The following is a 19615-nucleotide window of genomic DNA, read 5'->3' on the forward strand; positions in this document are numbered from 1 at the left end:
ACACACACACACACACACACACACACACACACACACACACACTTTCTCTGGTTCTATTATTCTTAGAAAATTTTCATCTCTCAACACACAAAATATTTTTTCAAAGACAAAGAGATAAACTACAGTTTGCAAAGTATGACCTAATGAAACAAATCTGGCTTGTCATCGTCATCTATTTCTGCCAATAAAGTTTTGTTAGAACCATCACACCATGGCTGTTGGTGACTGCCTTCACACCACAATGGCAGAGACAATGGCAGAGTTCAACAGTCAAGGATGAGTCCACATGGTCCGCAAATCCTAATATACTTGCTACAGAAATCTTGCCAACCTCAAACTTCAATACCTTTATTGATTTGGGCTTATGGTTGCACAAAGTGCAACCAAACTATATAAGAGCCAATTCTTGTGTTTCTTGCCCTCTATATTTAGATACTAGCTCATGGAAAGAGTTTAATCTGTTCATTTAACAAGTATAATACATATAACCACACATAGATATGTGTACATTTCAAACAAAGGAGTCAGGTATTCAGGGCAAAAAGAAAATAAGAAAAGTGACTGTAACAGAAGAAGTGAAGGGAGGTACAGAATGAAAAGTCCTCTAAAGTTCTTTGTGGTTCCATAGACCATCAACTGAGTTCATCATATCCACCACAGGAAAACACATGACTCCCTTTCCAATTTAAGATGTTCATTGGTGTTCACAACTTTTAGTGCAAATAACTATGAACTCCATGCATAAAGTGGATTGTATGAAATGTAGGGAAGAAAGTCCTTAACAAAATCCAAATAGTTGGGGAAAATCCTGGTGATTTTTACACTGCCAATGTGGGCCAGCCCCATATCCTAGAATCCTTTTTTTTTTTTTTGGTCAGTCACAGGGCTTGAACTCTGCTTGGGCGCTATCCCTGCACTCTTCAGCTCAAGGTGAACTCTCTACTGCTTGAGCCAAAGCACCACTTCTGGTTTTCTAGTGGTTAATTGGAGATAAGAGTCTCATGGACTTTCTGCCCAGGCTGGCTTTGAATCATGATTCTCAGATCTCAGCCTCCTCAGTAGCTAGGATTACAGGCATGAGCCACCAGCGCCTGGCTATCCTAGAATCTTATCAGCAATTCATCCAACATTTTCCAGAATTTTAAAGTAAGCATGTACTACCTGCAGTTGTGCCTCAGAATCTTTAGGGACTGTTTTCAGGACTTGTGTATGTATCGAAACCCAAGAATGCTCAAGTCCCTTCTATAAATGCTGCAGGTACAGAGATGTACCAGGGTACTTTCAAGCATCCTTGTATTAGTCAACTACTTGATGTGATTTTGATGCTATGTAAATAGTTGGTCCACTATGTTTATAAGGCTTAAGATACTGTATTCATGCGGGAATGATAACCAAAAAAGACAATACATGCTCAATATAATTTAACTTTTCCCAGTATTTTTGACATTGCATTTGTTCACTCTATGGGTGTAGAATTGGCAGACATAAGAAAGTCAACTGTATTTTTATAATCAGAAAATAAATATATTTTAATTACAAAAAAAGGACGCCAGTTCCATTGGCTTATCTGAGGATGATGTTACAAAGCCAGTCTGGGCAGAAAAGTCAATGAGTCTCTTATCTCTAATTAACCACCCAAAAGCCAGAAGTGGAGCCGTGGCTCAAGTGCTAAAGCACCAGCCTTGAGCAAAAAAGCTAAGGGACAGTGTTCAAACCTTGAGTTCAAGCCTCAGTACTGGCTGAAAAAAAAAAAAGATAAAGGAAGCAGTAATCCTTGAAAACCTTTCTAAGAGGGCTCATCTATCCAGACTTGCTATTTTTATCCAGCTAAACCTAGTGCCAAGGACACACACACACACACACACACACACACACACACACACACGCAGGAGGGAAGGCTATTCTGATACTTGCAGCCCTAAGGTCAAGGAATTTCATCACTTAGGTGATGAGGCCCCAGGTGTTGACTATAAAAGGTTCTGTTGAGTAGTGATTATCTCTGTCATTTTAAAATGGAGTTCTGGAACTCTCTACTTAGTTCAACAATATAAATAATTCATACCCTGAATCACTACCGCTCACCACTTTCTGCCTGTGCCTAGCACAGAGCCAAACAAGTGCAGATAAGTTTCCAACAAATGCCATGCCTGCTGGAGAGCTCCTACAGAGATAAGCTAGGACTGGTCTTGGCAAATTCTTCCCTTACTTATCTTGGAGACTGTTACTTGTGACAATCAGACAGGTGAGAAAGGGTCCCAGATGTGGAAGCCTAGCTGCTAAGCATCTGTCAAAGAGAACAAATTGAAAATTGAAAAAGGAAACCGAACAGCCATGTATCTGGCCTTGCTTTGGGTCCCAATGCTGCAGGGATAAATATTTGAACAACTCAAGACAAACACAACTTTGGGTTCAGAACAGGCAGGACACTCTCTCCTGTGTGCTGAGACTTCCTTATAGATTCCATTCTTTGAATAGAGCTAAACTGTGTCCTCCTAAAGAATGGGCCTGCTCCCCTGGTCTGCTTACCCGACACCCATAGTCCTACAGGACTTCAGGAGAACTTCTCTGCAAAAAGACCGTCAGAGATGGCTCCTTACACAGCCCCAAGCAGAGAAGTCTGGGCAGAGCACACCTCTGGATACAAAGGTTAAAAGAGAGAGGCCAGGGGTTGACTGCACCTCATTAGCACTGAGGTAATAATGTCAAAGTGTCACAGCCAAAGCTGGCGGTGGCTTGGGAGAGAAAAAGCATTATCTTCCATTGGGAAGTCAACATAGAGAAGGAACACTAGACTGGGAGACCAAAGGTCCTAGGTACCAGGCTAGCTCTGTGACTTAAAGCTGCATATTTGGGGCAAGTCATGGCCCTTCCTATGTTTTTATTTTCCCAACTAAGAGCCAGATGCCCAGGTAACTAGCTGGCTTCCTTATGATGGCCTCCTAACCCAACACAGGACATGTGGTCCTTGCCCTTCAAATGGATGGTGATGTGCACAATTAGTACAGCTGCCTGACTCTGGATAGCATGACTGAGATAGCAGTGTCAAAGTGGTTATTGGACATGTTTGGCCCTAGGAATCCTACCTGCAAAATGTCTGTCACCCACACCCACCTGCCTGACTCCACTGCTAATGTCATTCCACGCCTTGTTTCTTGGGGCCATACCAATCCTCTCTTGTGCTATCACTAGGTTCACCACTCTGACTTTTCCTGGTACCTCCAATCTCCAACCTCTCTCATTCTTAAGTCTGACTGTGACAAGCTATTTTCAGCCTCTCTGGTCTCCCAGCCATTTGTTGCTCTCAATGCCTATGTGTATACAGCCCTTGATCTCACTAAAGGACCCTCCATTCCCACAATACAACATATTCCTCTCTGTTACAGCTTGGAACTCTTACTCTCTATTGGCTAAGAAGCTGGGAGGAAGAGAGAGTTTGAACTCAGGGCTTTGCCTTTTTACATAGGTGCTCTACTACTTGAGCCATGCCCCCAGCCTGTTTGTGAGCCAAAGGACTCTTGACTGAACCAGGCAGGGCAGCCCCAACAAACCCACTCCAAAATCATGAGAGATTACCAAGAATGCACTGCCACCTCCCAGAGAAATTCTTGAACCAGGGCAGACTTGGGAAGCTGCTACACAAAGAAGGAGCCCTCTTGTGGCAGGTACATGGGCCTAACAGGTGAAAGCAACTTAGTCCTTGGCCACCCAGTTCTTCTCTAGTCTTTGCACTGAAAGACGAACATCTCAGATGCTTCTCCATCCCCGGAATATTAGCATGGCCAGCCACTACAGACTTTTCCCCCCACTCAATCCCCACCCCCACTCCTCCATGATCCCTGCTTTAAATCAGGAGCTTGTGGCCAATCAGGGAAGCCAAATTCTACAAGCAAACTACAGAAGAGCAGGAAGTGTGCAGAGAAGTGGCAGAATAAGCCCCACATAGGCTAGGCGACACCCTCATCAAAAATAAGGGCACCTAATGGCCAGATGCTGGTTCACAACTATAAACCTGGTTATTCAGAAAGCTAAGATCTGATTATTGTAGTTTGAAGTTGGCCCTGGCAGGAAGATTCTTGAGACTTTTATCCACAATTACCCAGCAAAAAGCCATTAATGGAAGTAGGGTGATGTGGTTCAAGAGGTGGAGTGCTAGCCTTGAGCAAAAATGCTAAAGAACAGTATCTAAGCCCTGAGTTCAATCCCCAGTACTAGTAAATAGGTAGGTAGGAAAGTAGGTAGGTAGGTAGATAGACAGATAAAAAAACAGACAGACAGACAGACAGACAGAGAGTACCTGAGCGTTTCCCCCTTATCTCACACAGAAGAATTAAGACACTGCTCCAAGAAGCGCTGTCTGTGTTGCCCAGAGACTAGCAGTAATTTTGCCAAAAAGCTACCCCAGAGATGCACACTTAGAGAACTCCTTGAATCTCAGATTAATTCCAAGATATTTCTGTTCTGTGTGTGTATACCTGTCTTGCTGGAAAAGAAAGTCCAAAACATCCTTCCAATAAGCCATTTATACAGAATGCCAGCCCACCTTCTGCAGACCCCCACTGCTAGCTCCTGGCTTACAAATGCAGAATACAGAGCTCCTTCTTGAACAATGGCTGTTCACACAACCTCCCAGTCTCAGTAGACTGGAGAAGACACATCCATTGCAACATCACAAATCCCATAAGCAAAGCCACCTTCTCCAAACCAGGTGCAAGGCCTCCTGGGTAGGAGGGACTAGGGACTTACCAAGACTCTGCCGGTCAGCGTCTGGGCGGATATCATCACCCCAGCCCAGTCCTTCACGGAGGTCATCCAGCCGACTTCGGCTGCCACTGCCTCCTCTTTTTCATCCACTGGCTTGAGAGTGCCATCTGCTTGGCTCGAGCCATTGTTAATCTTCTGGACCTCCTGGCAACAGATTGAGAGAGAGAGAGAGAGAGATCATGTTGAGACACAGGGAACTGGGTTCAAATAGCAGGCCTTATTCATGAAGCACACTGATATGTGACACACTTGCTATCCAAACTCAGATTTGTCTCAATGGCCTGTCAGGACTTGCCCTAGTCCCAGAATTCCTGATATCTCAGCCACCAGTGTCTCTAAAAGGGTGGATCTCCAGGAGGAAGTGGAGGTCTTGCTCCGTAGACAGGTACAGTAACTGAGGCACAGATCTATTCAGAGGGGATTCCAGATATCATGCCACTGTGAGCTGCCCTGTGATATGGAAGAGCATTTCCTCCTCCACACACATCAGGACTGCAGACTGCCCAACAGCACACGATACATACACAATCCACTCGGTCCATCTCCTGACACTGACATTGACACTGTTAGAGCAAGGTTCTCCAACAAGCAACCATCTGAAAGCATGTGGAGGGCTTGTTGAAACAGAACTTGTAGTGCCACCCAGCTCCAAGATAACACCCATCTGCTGGTCTGGGGGCCCAATTTGGAGAACCACAGCAGTTGACCATACTGGCGGGGCAGGATGAACCCTCTTCTTATCTGAAATGGGTGGCAGGTCTCAATCTCTGCTCTTCTTGGGCCTCTTCCTCCTCCTACCAGGACCATGTGCCTTTTCCAGAAATGACAGTGGATAAGCAGAAGAGGAAGATGCTGGGGCAGGGAGCAAGCCCTCAAATCAAAGTCCCCTAAGTATAACTTAAAAAAAAACTGGGGCTTGAACTCAAGGTGTCTAGCCCTTGCTTAGCTTTTTCCACTCAAGTGTAGCCCTCTACAGCTCCAGCCATATCTCCACTTTGGGCATTTTTCTGGTTAATTGGAGGTTAAGAGTCACTTGGATTTCGTGTGCCTGAGCTTGAACCTTGGTCCACAGATCTCAGCCTCCAGAACAGCTAGGATTTATACAAGCCACCAGTGTCTGGTTTTGTGTTTGCTTTTGAGGAACACCTACTGGCCATGTTGCTGAACTAGTCCCTGGCTGCCACCTGGGGACCTGAAGGGCCAACACCCTGCCCCTCATTCCTGGTGGCAAGGACATGGCCTGCAGAATGAAAATCAGCATGAAAAGTGCCAGGAGTCAGCGGTCACAGGAACTTCAGTGCATCAATAATTCACAGCACAAGAGCTGTATGGAAGACAATGCTATTTTGCCAGCGCTGTTACCTATTGTTTTACAAGGCATTCATTATTTTAATTACTTTATGAGAGGCAAGAAAAAACATAGACTAAAGGGAGATAATGCTCTTGTTATTATTTGCTTACACTAGATGTCTGAGCTTAATTACCACATGTGGGAGGCAGGCTTGGGGGAGGGGCTTGGGGAGCAGGAAGCTGCTTCAAGCCTTGTGTATCCCACAGTCAGGTTCATCAGGTAGGAGAGGCCTTGCTCTCCACCACTGACCTGAACTGTCCTTAGCAGGTGTTCTAACCCACCCACTGCAGGAAAGGGCCAGGGGGCAGGGGGGGTGGGGGGAGGAGGGTTAATTGGTCCTGCTGGGGACATGCAGTGGTGAGGGTGGCTAGGGCATAGCCCATTAGAATAGTGACTGTCACCATATATCAAGTCAGAATGGGTATCCACAAACAATGAAATTTACACAGGAACAGGGTGCCAGTGGCTCATGCCTGTAATCCTAGCTACTTGGGAGGCTGAGGAACACAGTTCAAGGCCAGCCTGGGCAGGAAAGCCTGTGAGACTCTTGTCTCCAATAAACCACCAGAAAACTACAAGTTGGTGCTAGCCTCAAAGTGGTAGAGCACTAGCTTTGAGTGAAAAAGCTCAGAGACAGCACCAAGGCCCCAAGTTCAAGCCCCATGACCAACAAGAAAGAGAGAGACAGAGAGGCAGAGACAGAGAGAGAGAAAGAAATTAACATACGAAGGCAAAAGCCCATTTTAATTGGGTGATTCTCATCCTGTATATCATCTTGTTTCAACCTTGCAATAAATCCAGTGGACAAGTGGAATTATCCTTACTTTAGAGCTGGGGTACCTGAGAGCAAGTAGCTCAGAGGATGTCATACAGCCAGCCTTGGCTTTGTTCTACATCCTCACAGCCAAACTGGCCCCCAAGCATGGTAGCTCCTGCACCCTTGGCCCTGTGTGGACACAGTGGGGAGAGTTGTGCTGCCCTCTGCCACATAGGTGGGTAGGTGGAAAAGTGTGGTGGGTGAGAAATGCACAGCACCTAGCATAGTGCTCAGCATGCAAAAGTCACAGCCATGGAAGTGGCACTGTGGCTCAAGTAATACAGCACTCTTCTTGAGCTGAAGAGTGCAGGGACAGCACCCAGACCCAGAGTTCAAGCCCCACGACCAACCAAGAAAAAAGTCACGGCCATGGGGATGGAGAACCCAGTTTGGCCCTAGAAAGGACACTGGCCTGGAGTGGCCCCTCAATAATTCCAGATTAGATATTAAACAAGTATGGGCTCTTGAGGATGCTACCCTCTGAAGCCAAGTGCCTCAACTTCTGTAGGAGTTTAGCAGGAGCACGGGACCTTAGCCAGGATGGCTGGCAAGGGGTTGCCACACTGGGTATGCTCATTACCAAATATCCCTCTTAGATTCCCCCTGGTTCTGAGCTCCACTGGACCAGACTCCCACCTCCAGAGGGAGACTGAGGGCCAGAGAGAAGCATCCTCTGAGTCTCTGTCTCTCCTCTCCCCAAAGCTGAGACCAACCTGCTGTCCACACACACACACACACACACACACACACACACACACACACACACACACACACAGATTCCTCTAGGATAGGTAAGTCCTGCCTGTCACCGCTGCCACCACCTTCCCTCCTCCTCCCCCACACACAAGCACACACATTGGATCCTGAAGAATGATAACCTGGTCATTTTAGACATAGCACTTCCCAAAAGTACAGACAGCTTTGCAAAGGGAAGATCAGGGTAGTATCCTTAAGTTCTGGTTCTGGGAAGGAAGTAGGGCTGCTCTGGAGACAGGAACCCTGCATCCTAGAACCAGAGGCCTCATAGCACACAAGGCTGAAACCAACATCCCCATGAGGCTGTGCCTTGCAGGGTAAGTCAGGTTGTCTCTGGACCACCAGGATGTTGTATTTGCCAATTCTCCCCAAGACCCTTGTCCTGGACACACCTTCCTGTGGCTGCCACACCGGCCCTTACCTGGTCTCCACACCTGTCTGTCCTCAGAGCCAGGTGCCAGGGTCACCGCAGGTACCACACCTGCTAGCTGATTATATTGGGGTGCAGAGCCCACAGAGCCTGCCTGGAGGGGATTAAGAGTCCCCTCTCTGCTGCTTGCTGAAGGCCAGCACAGGATCTACAAGTCTGTCTCAAGTTTTTCCAGCTCTTCATCTAGGAAGTTGTTTAGGCAATAGTCATTTGGGAGGAAGAAGGTTTTTAAAACTCTCCAAGTCATACTGTTAGGTCACATCTATAACTCTAGCTATTTCAGAAGGTTGAGATCTAGAGGACTGTTGTTCAAGACCAGAGTGGGCAGAAAAGTTCATGAGTCTCCATCTCCAGAATAACCAGCAAAAAAAAAAAAAAAAAAGCCAAGTTAGAGACATAGCTCAAGTGGTAGAAGTTAGCTGGGCAAGGGTGAGGCCTTGAGTTCTAATCTTGGGAGTGGGGTAGGTTCTGTAATTCACGTGGTGTTCCTATGCCCATACCTCCTGAATCCTCCCAACCACTCAGAGAATGTCAGTTTCTCACTCCTACAGTCCTACCATCTATTCTGCCCCTGTATTTTGCCATCCTATGAGTCTGCCAGAACTTTTCAGAACTACTCCTCAGGGCTGTTTACACTGGCTGCTCTTCCCACCCTCTACCCCAGGTGTCCAAAGGCCTGCTCTCCAAACCCTCCAGGGCCTTTCCCAAACCTCAACTGACTGTCCACAGGCCCTTCCCTGGAAGGAACCCTATCCCCGCAACTCCATCTCCAGGCTGATTTCTCCAGAGCATTTCTACCACCATGGAAAGCCCTGGCACTTGAATTATGCCCATAAAACTCTTGTAGGGAAAGAATTTCCATTTGGTTCAAAGCTGCGTTATCCATGTTAAGCCATCAAGAGCTCTGAAGTAGGTACTGACATTGGTGAAGGAGAGATGAGACAGAGAAGAGAGAGAAAAAGGAGAGGGAGGGAGCTGAAGCCAATGGGAAATCAATTTTTAGCAAGGACAGTATCTAGAATAGATAATATTACAGATAAATAGCAATAATAAATACTGGCTACTGTGTCTGAGCATGATCACAGAGGCCCTGTGGGATAAGCACATTGGATAGAGGCAGGGTAAAGCAGTTGGCCCAAGAACACAGGCAGAATTTAAACCCCACTGTTGGAGGACACACAAAGGGATGAGCATCTGTCCTGCCATTCTCCTGAGGGCAGAGTGAGGAGAGAATGAGACAGAGAATATGGAAGGATTATCAACAGTGGCAAAGAGCCCGTGGATGGCTGATTATCATTCCAAGCATTCCATCCACCCCCACTTCTGGTACTGTGCATACCTCAGTGACCCATTGTCCTGGTCTCTGTGTCTTGGGAGGGCAGGTGAACCAAGGACATGGGAGCACTGGCAAGAACTAGCCAGAACCATTCATCATTGTTCAAGGTGCAGAGCATCAAGTGAGACGTGAACGTGACTGCGCTGACAGGCTGCTGGGCCCTCCTGCCAAGAACGGAGGTTCTCTGCCTGAACTGTTCTCAGCCTCATACCTAGCTTTACTCCGGAGGCTGAGATCTGAAGAGCATGGCTTGAAGCCAGCTCAGATAAGAAAGTCTGTGAGATTCTTATTTCCATTTAGCCATCAAAAAGCCAGAAGTAGAGCAATGGCTCAAGTGGTAGAATATCAGCCTTGAGCAAAACCACTAAGAGACAGTGCACAGATACTGAGTTCAAGCACTAGGAATAGCACCACCAAAAAAAAAAAAAGAATTGAAGTTCTCAATGAAAAGGGGCTTCCTCCCTTGCTTCTTCTGAGCCTCTGAACACTTGCCCCTCTCTCCCCAGTGCTCCAGAGAACTCAGCTGCGTCAGGAGGCTGCCTTGGTCTGACTGGCAGGGAACCGCCTCTCCTATTTTCTCTGGATCAGAGATAGGACCAGGGAGGATGTCCAGTACTTGGAAGTACTATGCTTAACTCTCAGGATAGCTGGGGCCATGAGTTATTCCAAGATGTTTCACCCCCTTCAGGGGGCTGTGGGAGGAGGAAAGGCTAGGAAACTTTTTTCTGGGCTCTCCTTGTACCTCAGTCTTCCTCAAATTTTCAAGATCCATTTCCAAATCTGGATCCATTTCCTGTTTTACCAAAGCTCCAAGTTAAGACCAGTCCCCAGGAATGCCATTTGCCTTTCCCAGTCCCCTCTCTTGTCCCACTGAGCCAACAGCCCCCAGACAGGGGCCCTCAGCTGGACACACAGCAGAAGGGCTTTCCTGCAGACAGCATCAGGGTGAAGGGTTCTGGATCTCAACTTAGTGATTGCCAAGGATGGGCTGGATGGCCTAAATCAGTCACCCAATCTCTCTGAGCAGAGACTGAGAAATGTGGGGTAGTGTCAAGTTGAGCCCACAATTTTCTGTTCTGCAGAGCCAAGCTTCTGTAAGTGACCACGGTAACAGGTAGAGGAAGGATGGCCTGGCACCCGTGAAAATCAAAGACCCCCATGGAGTTCTTTCCCTGACAGTTCTGTGCTGCACTGCATCCAGCAAAGTTATTTTTCTGGAGAGGAAAAGTTTGAATCCCCCGAGTCAATATTCCCAGGCCTGTTGTAGCTTTGTGTCCTGATGGTAATGTTGATGACATTCTATGGCACAGCTTGGTATCAAATCTAGAAATGACCAGATTTTAAGCCTTTCCAGACCCCGGAGGCTTCCAGATCTCTACGCAGACAACTTTCTGGTCCCTTGGCCTGAAAGTTCCCGGTCCTGGAGGTGGGGGAAGGATCCACCACCTTCATCCCCCACCCTACCAACAGTGCAAGAAGAGGAAACCCCCCTGGCAGCCTCTTCCAACTACTGGACTGGTGGCCACCCAGCCATTCTCCCTGGTACCAATAATCCTGCATATTAGGGGATTAGGCAGATTACCTAAAGCAGCTCAAGCAAATAAAGCATAATGTGGGTGCCGCCAGCTGGGATTTTCATGGCGAGAGTTCTGTGAATGGAGAAGGAGGAGACTCCATTCTGAGACTCCAGGGAAGAGAAATAGGGCAGAAGAGGACTCAGATAACACAATCCTGCTCCTCACCCTTCCCAGAGCTGCTGAGAGGGGGAAGTGGCAGAGTTCATCTCAACTATGCCTTCCTGGATGGATGCTCAGAGATTCCCAGGCATCTGCTGGCCCTAGGGACATCTCTCCCCATGCAAACAGAGTTCCCTGCATAGGAAACAGATTGAAATGTGGACCAGGTGAACTTAGCCAGTAGCTTCTATGCTTGTTAACCTGGACAATACTTCTGAAGACATGTGTCCATGGGTCCACATTGTCCATACATGAAGCCCAGGCAGAGCCCATTGCTCTGGAGTTGGAAAAGGAGTGAAGCACTGTCCCTACTTGTCTTGAGATGTTGCTTACTCCTCAGGGGATTTTCAACCCCTACCCTTCAGGTATTCATCCTTTAAAGCACCCGAGTATTCTGTGCTAACAATTGCACTTCAGAAGTCTTTGTGGTATAAAAAAGTGACAGGAGAGAAAGACCAGGTGACCTTTAAAAGTCCATTTTTATGCTAGGGTTTCCTTGTCTCAGCATCGAAGAGGCCATGTCAATGCTCCCTGAGGATCTGTACAACTCAGAATCATCTGACCCCGAGGCTTGTATTATGGAATCCTCACTGGGCATGCACATCGTGTCTCAGCGCTGTGGCCCTGGGAAGTTCATCAGATGCCATTTCCATTGCTGGGGATATGGCTGCAGCTACGGACCCAGACACTCTTCTAAGAGGCAAAGGATTCTCTAGAAGGGTATGGCTGGCCCTCAGGAAGTCCCTGATCCCCTTCTTCCATCTACAGGCCATGTTCTCTATGTGTTCATTTTACATGGACTTAGTGCTCAGACAAGTCTTGAAGGATGTTATAAAGCTCCAGAGAGGCTGGGTAATTGCCACTTGTTTGGGAGAGAGCTGAAATTAAAATCCCCTGTAGTCTAAGTTCAGAGGCCATACTTTGCTCTTTCTTTCATGCTGCCCAACAAAAGAATGGATGAAAGAACAGAAGAAGGAAGGAAGGAAGGAAGGAAGGAAGGGCGGGAGGGAGGGAGGAAGAAGGAAGAGAAGAAGGGCTGGAGGGAGGGAGGGAAGGAAGGGAAGGAAGGCAGGAAGGAAAAAGCTTGGTTCTCCTTATGTTGTTTGTTACTCATTACTGAAGCAATCATCTTATTTTCTATGTCTTCTATAAAACAGAAGTTTATGCTACAGACATGTGGACTGAGTTTTGTTTAATTTAGCTTGGGGTTTATGTTTGTTTGTTTGGTGTGTGCTGGTACTGGGGCTTGAACTCCAGGCCAGGATGCTGTCCCTTAGCTTTTTCACTAAAGGCTGTCCCTCTACCATTGGAGTCACAGCTCCACTTCCAGCTTTTTGGTAGTTTATTTGAGATAAGAGTGTCATGGATTTGTCAGCTGAAGCTGCCTTCAAACCTTGATTTTCAGATCTCAGCCTCCAGAGTAGGTAGGGTGAGGCACCAGCACTAAGCATATCAGCCATATATGGAAAGAAATTTAGAAAGTTGCCTAGGAGAAAGGATTCCAACCTGGGAATAGAAGAATCCATTGGATGCTCACCATGTTTGTTAACAACCACAGTGGCTGCCTAAAATCTAATCAGCCTCCAAACTTTCAGGGCTAATACATGTACCTTGACCAATATAATATGCTTGTAAAACAGCAATCTCTTCTTCAGATAGCTTAATAAAATAAGAAAGAGTGACAGTGAGCTCATTATGAGGGCCAGAAGGATTTGGAATGGATTAGTAGAGATCTTAGCAAGGGCTCTAGGGTCTGGGTCCCCCAGTCAGATGCAGAACACCCTGGTTATCTGCACAGACATAAAGACAGAGATGCCAGTCTGAGGAACAAGGCCCCACCTTACCTATTCCAGAAGATGGCTTAAAACCACCCCAACTGGAAACCATCACTAGGCCCCGCTGCAAGACAAAACTCATGCACATTTTCCAGTTGTAGAAAAACTGTAATCATACCAAGCAGGTCTGAGACAGGGCCAGAAGTTCAGATGGATTAGTAACGGATATAATTTTCTGAGTGCTTTGTGTGGTTTCAGTGAATCCTGTTAATAATATTGCAAGTTGGGCATTATTATCTTAATTTTTAAGACTAGCCACAAGGCACTGAGGCTCTCTAGAGGTTCCACAGAAACCCACTGAGTCCAATCCACTTCTTGTAGGTAGGAAGAATCTTGCCTTATGTTTAGGAAAGCAGTTTAATATGGCTTCTTGGGTCAAGGAGACCATGTATTCTATTCAATGTGTGTGTGTAAGGACATATATGTGTGTGCATACACATGCCTGTGCAGTGCATATATGTGTATACACATGTGCATATACAGGTTACATGTGTACATGTATATGTATATGCATGCAAAGTGTATGTGAACGTGTGTGTATGCATATTTGTGTGTATCTGCGTGTGCACACACACACACACATATATGTGTGTGTGTGTGTGTTTGTATTAGATGAAATGAAGCTTACAAAGCTATATAAGTCAGAGGTTCTGTGAGCCTCAGAAATGAGGATCCTAGAATCTTAAGAGGAACAGATTTCTGAGGTTGATCAAGTAGTTCATCAAAGAGCTGCTGGAGAGCCTCTGTGGATAAAAGAAGTATGGGAAGACCAGGCACAATTGTCTTAAGAGTCTGGACGCCTGGTTCCTCTCTTATCTAAATGTGCAGCCTCGAGAATGTCACCCCATCTCCTCCTGTTCTCAATTTGATTATTGGAAAACTAGGCTTAAAAATACCTTCCTGCCAGGCACTGGTGGCTCACACCGATAATACTAGCTACTCAAGAGGCTGAGATCTGAGGATCATTGTTCGAAGCCAGCCCAGAGAAGAAAGTTCTTAAGACTCTTATCTCCAATTAACCAGCAAAGTGATGGAAGTAGAAATGTGGCTCAAATGCTAGAGCATCAGTCTTGAGCAAAAGAGCTAAGGTACAGTGCCCAGGCCCTGAGTTCAAGTCCCAGTACCAGTATGCACACATACCCATATTCGTGTGTATGTGCGTGCGTGTGTGCGCGCACGCGCGCACACACACACACACACACACAAATACCTTCTTCATATAGTCCCTGTAAGTATCCAACACAATGATGGTAAAAAATAAATAAAAACACTGTAAAGGTTCTCTAAGTAAGAAGCCATCTTTAAGCTGAGTACAACACAATCCACATAAATGACCTTAGGAAGTGCCCTGTCCACCAAGAGGCTAAAATCCATGCAGAAAACCTGACCTCTCCCCTCTTTGTCAAAGTACTTGAGACCCACGGGAACGCCCAGCATGTGTTCATAAAAGATGGCAGAACACTTTTGTTGCCCTGGTTCAGTTAACCTTCAACAAGTCAAGGTTAGAGAAGAAGAGATAAATCAAATTAAGACAAGGATGTGGAACTACTGAAAGTTAGGAGTTTACCGGGTGTTGATGAGATTTATTTACCTGGTCAGTGGAGACACCATCTCTTCCTCATCTCCTACCTTCCCCAAACTCCTAGAAGCAATCCTCAGGATGGTTTGGGACATCCAAGCCACCAGAGGGAGCTACTGAGAGATAAGGAAAGCCTTAGGAGAGAAGGGGAGCTCAAGGCTATCATGGGGACAAGGAAATTTATACTGGTAAGGGTCCCTATTCATCCAGCAAAGGATTGTGCAGGTTGGCACAAAGGTATTGTGGTCCCATGGTATCCACACAGGCCATGGAGCAGTGCTGCCCTAGGATTTCTTCTGGAATGGAAAGGCAGCAGTACAATAAAACATGCACGAGCCAGTGAAAGACAGCACAGGCTCTCTCCCGGGAAGAACTGTCCTTTTCTTTGACATTCTGTCGTCACTCCTTTGTTGGGTATCAACGTGCCCTTTGAATGAATTGACAATGATGGCAGAGCTGGCATTTGACAGTTTCTTTGTTATGCTCTTGCTTGCTTGTCAAAATAAGAAGCTCGCATTCTGGAGAGATAGTCGCTCTGTTTTTAAAAGTTTAATTGACTATCCCAAGAAAAGTCGACACTCACCTAGTTCAAAAGCCTCCTTTTATAGATCGGAAAATGACAGTCCTAAGATGCCACTCCCGGAATAGCCAAGCTCCCCTTGGGCAAGCTCAGCCATTACCTATGTGTCTCTGTCACATAGGTAAGGGTCAGGAAGACTGGCCTGAAGAATGTAGGTCTCTGCTGCTCAGAGCTTCAACAATCAGCAAGCGCTAATGGAGAAGAAGGACCATAGGGGCTCGAGCCATACCAGAGAGTCCTGAATTCACAGCATCTTGTGCCCAGAACTCAAACTCCCTGAAAACACTTCAGTTATTGCAGTGGTCCCCAAACCACCATCCAGGGAATGTTGGGAGAAGGAACTCACCAGTAGACAACAGGTAGGATGAATGGTTTATGGCTGAGCACTCTGCTCCCAGCCAACAGATAGAAACAACATGGAGAAAATAGTAAGAAACTCCTGAGCAACCTCAGCCACTCACTGTCCACTACCCAGGTGACACAGATGTTACCCATTCCCTTAGCCTGTAGCAATTTTCCTCCTAGCTCCTGCCCCCCACCTCTTTTACCCATGTGTGTGTTTATTCTCTGACCAACAGAATGCAAATAAGCGAAGACCCTGCCGTATGCTTAGGGCCCAGAACAGCACCCCTTAGACTCTTCGCAGTGAACTGGAGGGATGATGAGCAGACCTTGTTTTCATTCTGGTCTGGTATGTTTTTACTCTTTCCTCAGGCTGTCTGGAATCTCAAAAATCTTGCCAGGTCCACACTGTTCAAAGCTCAGAACCTGCCGTACTCCAGGCCTGGTCCTGGACCTGCTTCCCTTCTGGCTCCTTCCGGAGCTGTTCTCCTCAGACTGTTCTGACCATTCCTTTCCCTGAAATTTCCTCTCCATTGTTCCACACCCATCTTCATCAAGCCTGAGAAAAATCTCAGAGAGCCAGCAAAGCCCTACCACCGCCAGCCTCATCCCTCCTGAGCTCCCGTTGTCTTCATCTGTCCACCCCTGCCATCTGAACACTGGGCAGTATGGATTAGAAGCCTTAGTTTGTCTTTTCATCTCTACCTGTCACAATTATCCTGGAAACCCCTTGACAGCAAGGCACATTCTCTTGCTAGGCAAGTGCTCTACCACTTGAACCACACCCCCAGCTCTTTTATGTCTTGGTTATTCTGGAGGAGGGTTTTGCTTTTAGGCAGGCTGATAGAAATCCTCCTACTTATGCTTCCTCATGTCACTGGGGATGACACATGTGTGCCACTGAGCCCAGCCATTGTGCTTCTCCATAGTTAGATGACAAGCACAAACCACCTCAATCCAGCCATTGGCTGGGAATCTCCTGAATTTTTCACCTTGGATGGACACAAACAGGGACTGATCTCCCCAATATCCAACTCCCAATTAGGTAGGATTGAGGATTTGAGCTACAGCAGCAGGCAATTTATTAGACTCACATGGATGACCATGTACACACTGGCAGAGTAAAAACCTTGCTCACCAAGTGCTGTGCCCAGGGGTTAACATCTGGATAAAGCAGGCTACTCTCCAGACCTACCTCCCCACTTAACCCAGAGCTGGCTCTTGAATGTCTGTCTCTGTGCAGCCAGCTCCATTTTCAAATGCCAACCCAACTCCCAAGCAAAATCAGAATCTTGAGGTTTCTGACAGGCACACGCCTCACCAGGCATGTCAGTCAAAAGAAGACAAATGTTCTTGTTTACAAAAGGAGTCATCCCGTTCCAGGAAAATTTCCACTGTGATTTAGGACCCACTCTACTATGAGTCTATACACCTCACCGACTGGGTATTTTCCTGCCTCTTCCATTGCTGGACTTGGACTGGGGTTTGGCTTGAGGTCAGAAAAGCTGTTGGAATTAGCTCATTGACTACTGTTCCCAGCCTGTAACATGACCTCCATTTGGGAAATCAAAGCAAGACAACAGCAAAAGATAGCCAGGTTTCAGGGCAAAGGCAGTCAGGATCAGCAGCACCAAGTCATGCAAAGTTCTGCCCAGCTAGCAGGAAGGTCAGAGACTTGCAGGGACCAGAAACTTCTTTGCTCCCTGGAGTCAGCAAGCTCAGGCTTCTACACTCACTCCCTGGGTCCTTATATGCAATCTAATTTGAATCTAGATTTCCAACACAGGAACCAAACACAAGAGAGCCCGAATGGACTGCTAATGTGAAACAAAGACTGTAACAAACTGACAGTTCAAAACCTTGCTCGTCAAGCACTGTGCCCAGTGGCGAGCATCTGATTCCAGCAAATGTTAACCTTTGTCTTCTAGATCTCTATAATTGGAAGGGGCCAGTGTCCCAGTCCTGAAAAGCCTCAGCTCCCTCTGGGACCCCAGCCTCATCAATCTCCTCTGCATGGCCCCTCAAGCCCTGGACATCGGGAAGAGACTGGGCAACTGTGAGAACTTTCCATCTCTAAGCTGGCTTTTGCAGAATTCTATCAGGTTTCCTTCCAGCCCAGCTTGTCAGCAAGGGACTCTTGCCTAACATGGTTGAGGAATGTCTTAGAAACTTGTGTGATTCAGCCTGGCTTCCAATGAGGTTTTCCACCCAGACAGAACAATCAAGTATCTGCAAGTGTTGGCTGGAGATATCCAGAGCATTCTCGCCCTTTCTCCAGCTGCAGACCATGGTCAGGTGGCAGGTGCAGCCCTCCGATGAAGTCAGGTGGAGAAAACAAGCCAACAGGAGGCTGAATGTTCTAGCCACACACCTGTGTACAGGGACCTCCTCTTCCCACCGCCCCCACTTCACAACCAGCTCTCTCAATGTGTGCATCTGGCTCCAGAGCACCCAGCATGAATCACTGAAGAGCTACTGATGGCAGCAGCTTCATCGTGAACTTTCTGAAGGTACATACACCCCTTTCTCAAACCACAGGGCAGAGCCTTTAGAACTATTCTCATGGAAGTTGTTTTCCACTCATTCCCAATCAAATCTGACCCCTCCTACAAGAATCTACCCGAGTCTGGCACCGCTACCAGTGCCTCATACCTGTAATCCTAGCAACAAAGGAGGCTGAGATCTGAGGATCCAAGTGCAAAGCCAGCTAAAGCCGAAAATTCCAATCCACCAGCAAAATGCCAGAAGTGGCAGAGTACCAGTCTTGAGTGAAAAAAGCTAAGGGATGGCACTCAGGTTCTGAGATCAAGTCCTGAGATCAAGCACACACACACACACACACACACACACACACACACACACACACAATCTAGACTGGGGCCCAGACAACTGTTAGATTCTGCAAAATGGTCTAAAATCTGAATGGCTGGGTGACAAATTATTACCAAACTGATGTTAGTTCTTCCATGTTCCTGTCTGAGGCCCAAAAGCTCCCCAGATCAAAGCAACACACTTGGCATCTGTAGGGCTCGGTTTGCTGTGCCCCAATGTGGCCCTACCACGCAGACAATGGGGAGCAGATTAACCCTAACAGAGAAGGTTCTAACTCTAAGAACTTTCTTATGCCAATGATCTAACAGCTACCCAGAGAGAAAAACCCTGCAGGACAGGGGCCTCTGTCTGAGCATTGTGGTTCTCGCCTAAGCTGGAATTCTGCAAGACGTGTGTTTCTATAACAACTGTCATTCCTGTTCCTAGCACTGATTGATAGGGAGACCTCCTTTGTGTGAGCAGCTGCAGAAGAAAAGTCAGATTGTTGTCTAAATCCCAAGTCTCTCTTGTTCATTTCCTTCTCCCGCTGAATAAGAGCTATACATAGATGGTTGTTACTAAGATTTCTTAGTCTGGAGTCCTCAGAGATGAGAAGTCAGCCCTATATCAGCAAGCTTCCAAGAATACCAACCATATAGTTAGTAAGCTCAGGAGAATGGTTACAGGACTCGTTCACCCCGTGGATACAAAATCCACAGATAGATTGTCCCCTAGAGGCCATGTGGCAGAGGACTAGTCCACAGTGTGGTGATGTTGAAATGGTGGAACCTTTAAAAAGCAGCCTAAGTGGAAGGTTCTCGGGTCTTTGGGGGTATGCCCTTGGAAGAGATTCATACTGGTCTCACAGAATGAGTTGTTTTCCTGAGAGACAGTTATTATAGAAGAGCATACCTGGCCTCTTCATCTCTCCCTGGGTTCCTCTTACCTTGTAATCTCTCTACCATAACACTAGCTACCATATTTGAATCAGGCAAGAGTTTTTATGCAACAGAGATAAGCAGCAAATGCTGGCTCCATGCTCTTGACTCTCCAGAACCTCTTTTCTTTGTTGTTGTTGTTATTATTGTTGTTGCTTTTGTGAGACGACTTGGGACTTGAACTCGGAGTCTTGGAGCTGTCCCTGATCTCTTTTGCTCAAGATTAGTGCTCTACCACTTTGAGCCACAGCCCTACTTCAGGTTTTCTGGTGGTTAACTGGAGATAAGAATCTCAAGACTTTCCTGCCTGGACTGGCTTTGAACTGCAATCCTCAAATCTCAG

General features: G+C 46.8%; 1 protein-coding gene across 1 annotated transcript in view; it reads right to left on the reverse strand.

Moving 5' to 3' along the window:
• Positions 1-19615, reverse strand: part of Kcnma1 (potassium channel, calcium activated large conductance subfamily M alpha, member 1) — a 697588-nt gene that overhangs the window by 500181 nt on the left and 177792 nt on the right. The window contains exon 2 of the mRNA XM_013025679.1: positions 4744-4905. Coding sequence (XP_012881133.1) covers positions 4744-4905 — 162 coding nt within the window. The remainder of the gene's footprint in view (positions 1-4743; positions 4906-19615) is intronic.

Source organism: Dipodomys ordii, unplaced genomic scaffold (genome assembly GCF_000151885.1).
Source record: "Dipodomys ordii isolate 6190 unplaced genomic scaffold, Dord_2.0 Scaffold86, whole genome shotgun sequence".
NCBI lineage: Eukaryota > Metazoa > Chordata > Mammalia > Rodentia > Heteromyidae > Dipodomys > Dipodomys ordii.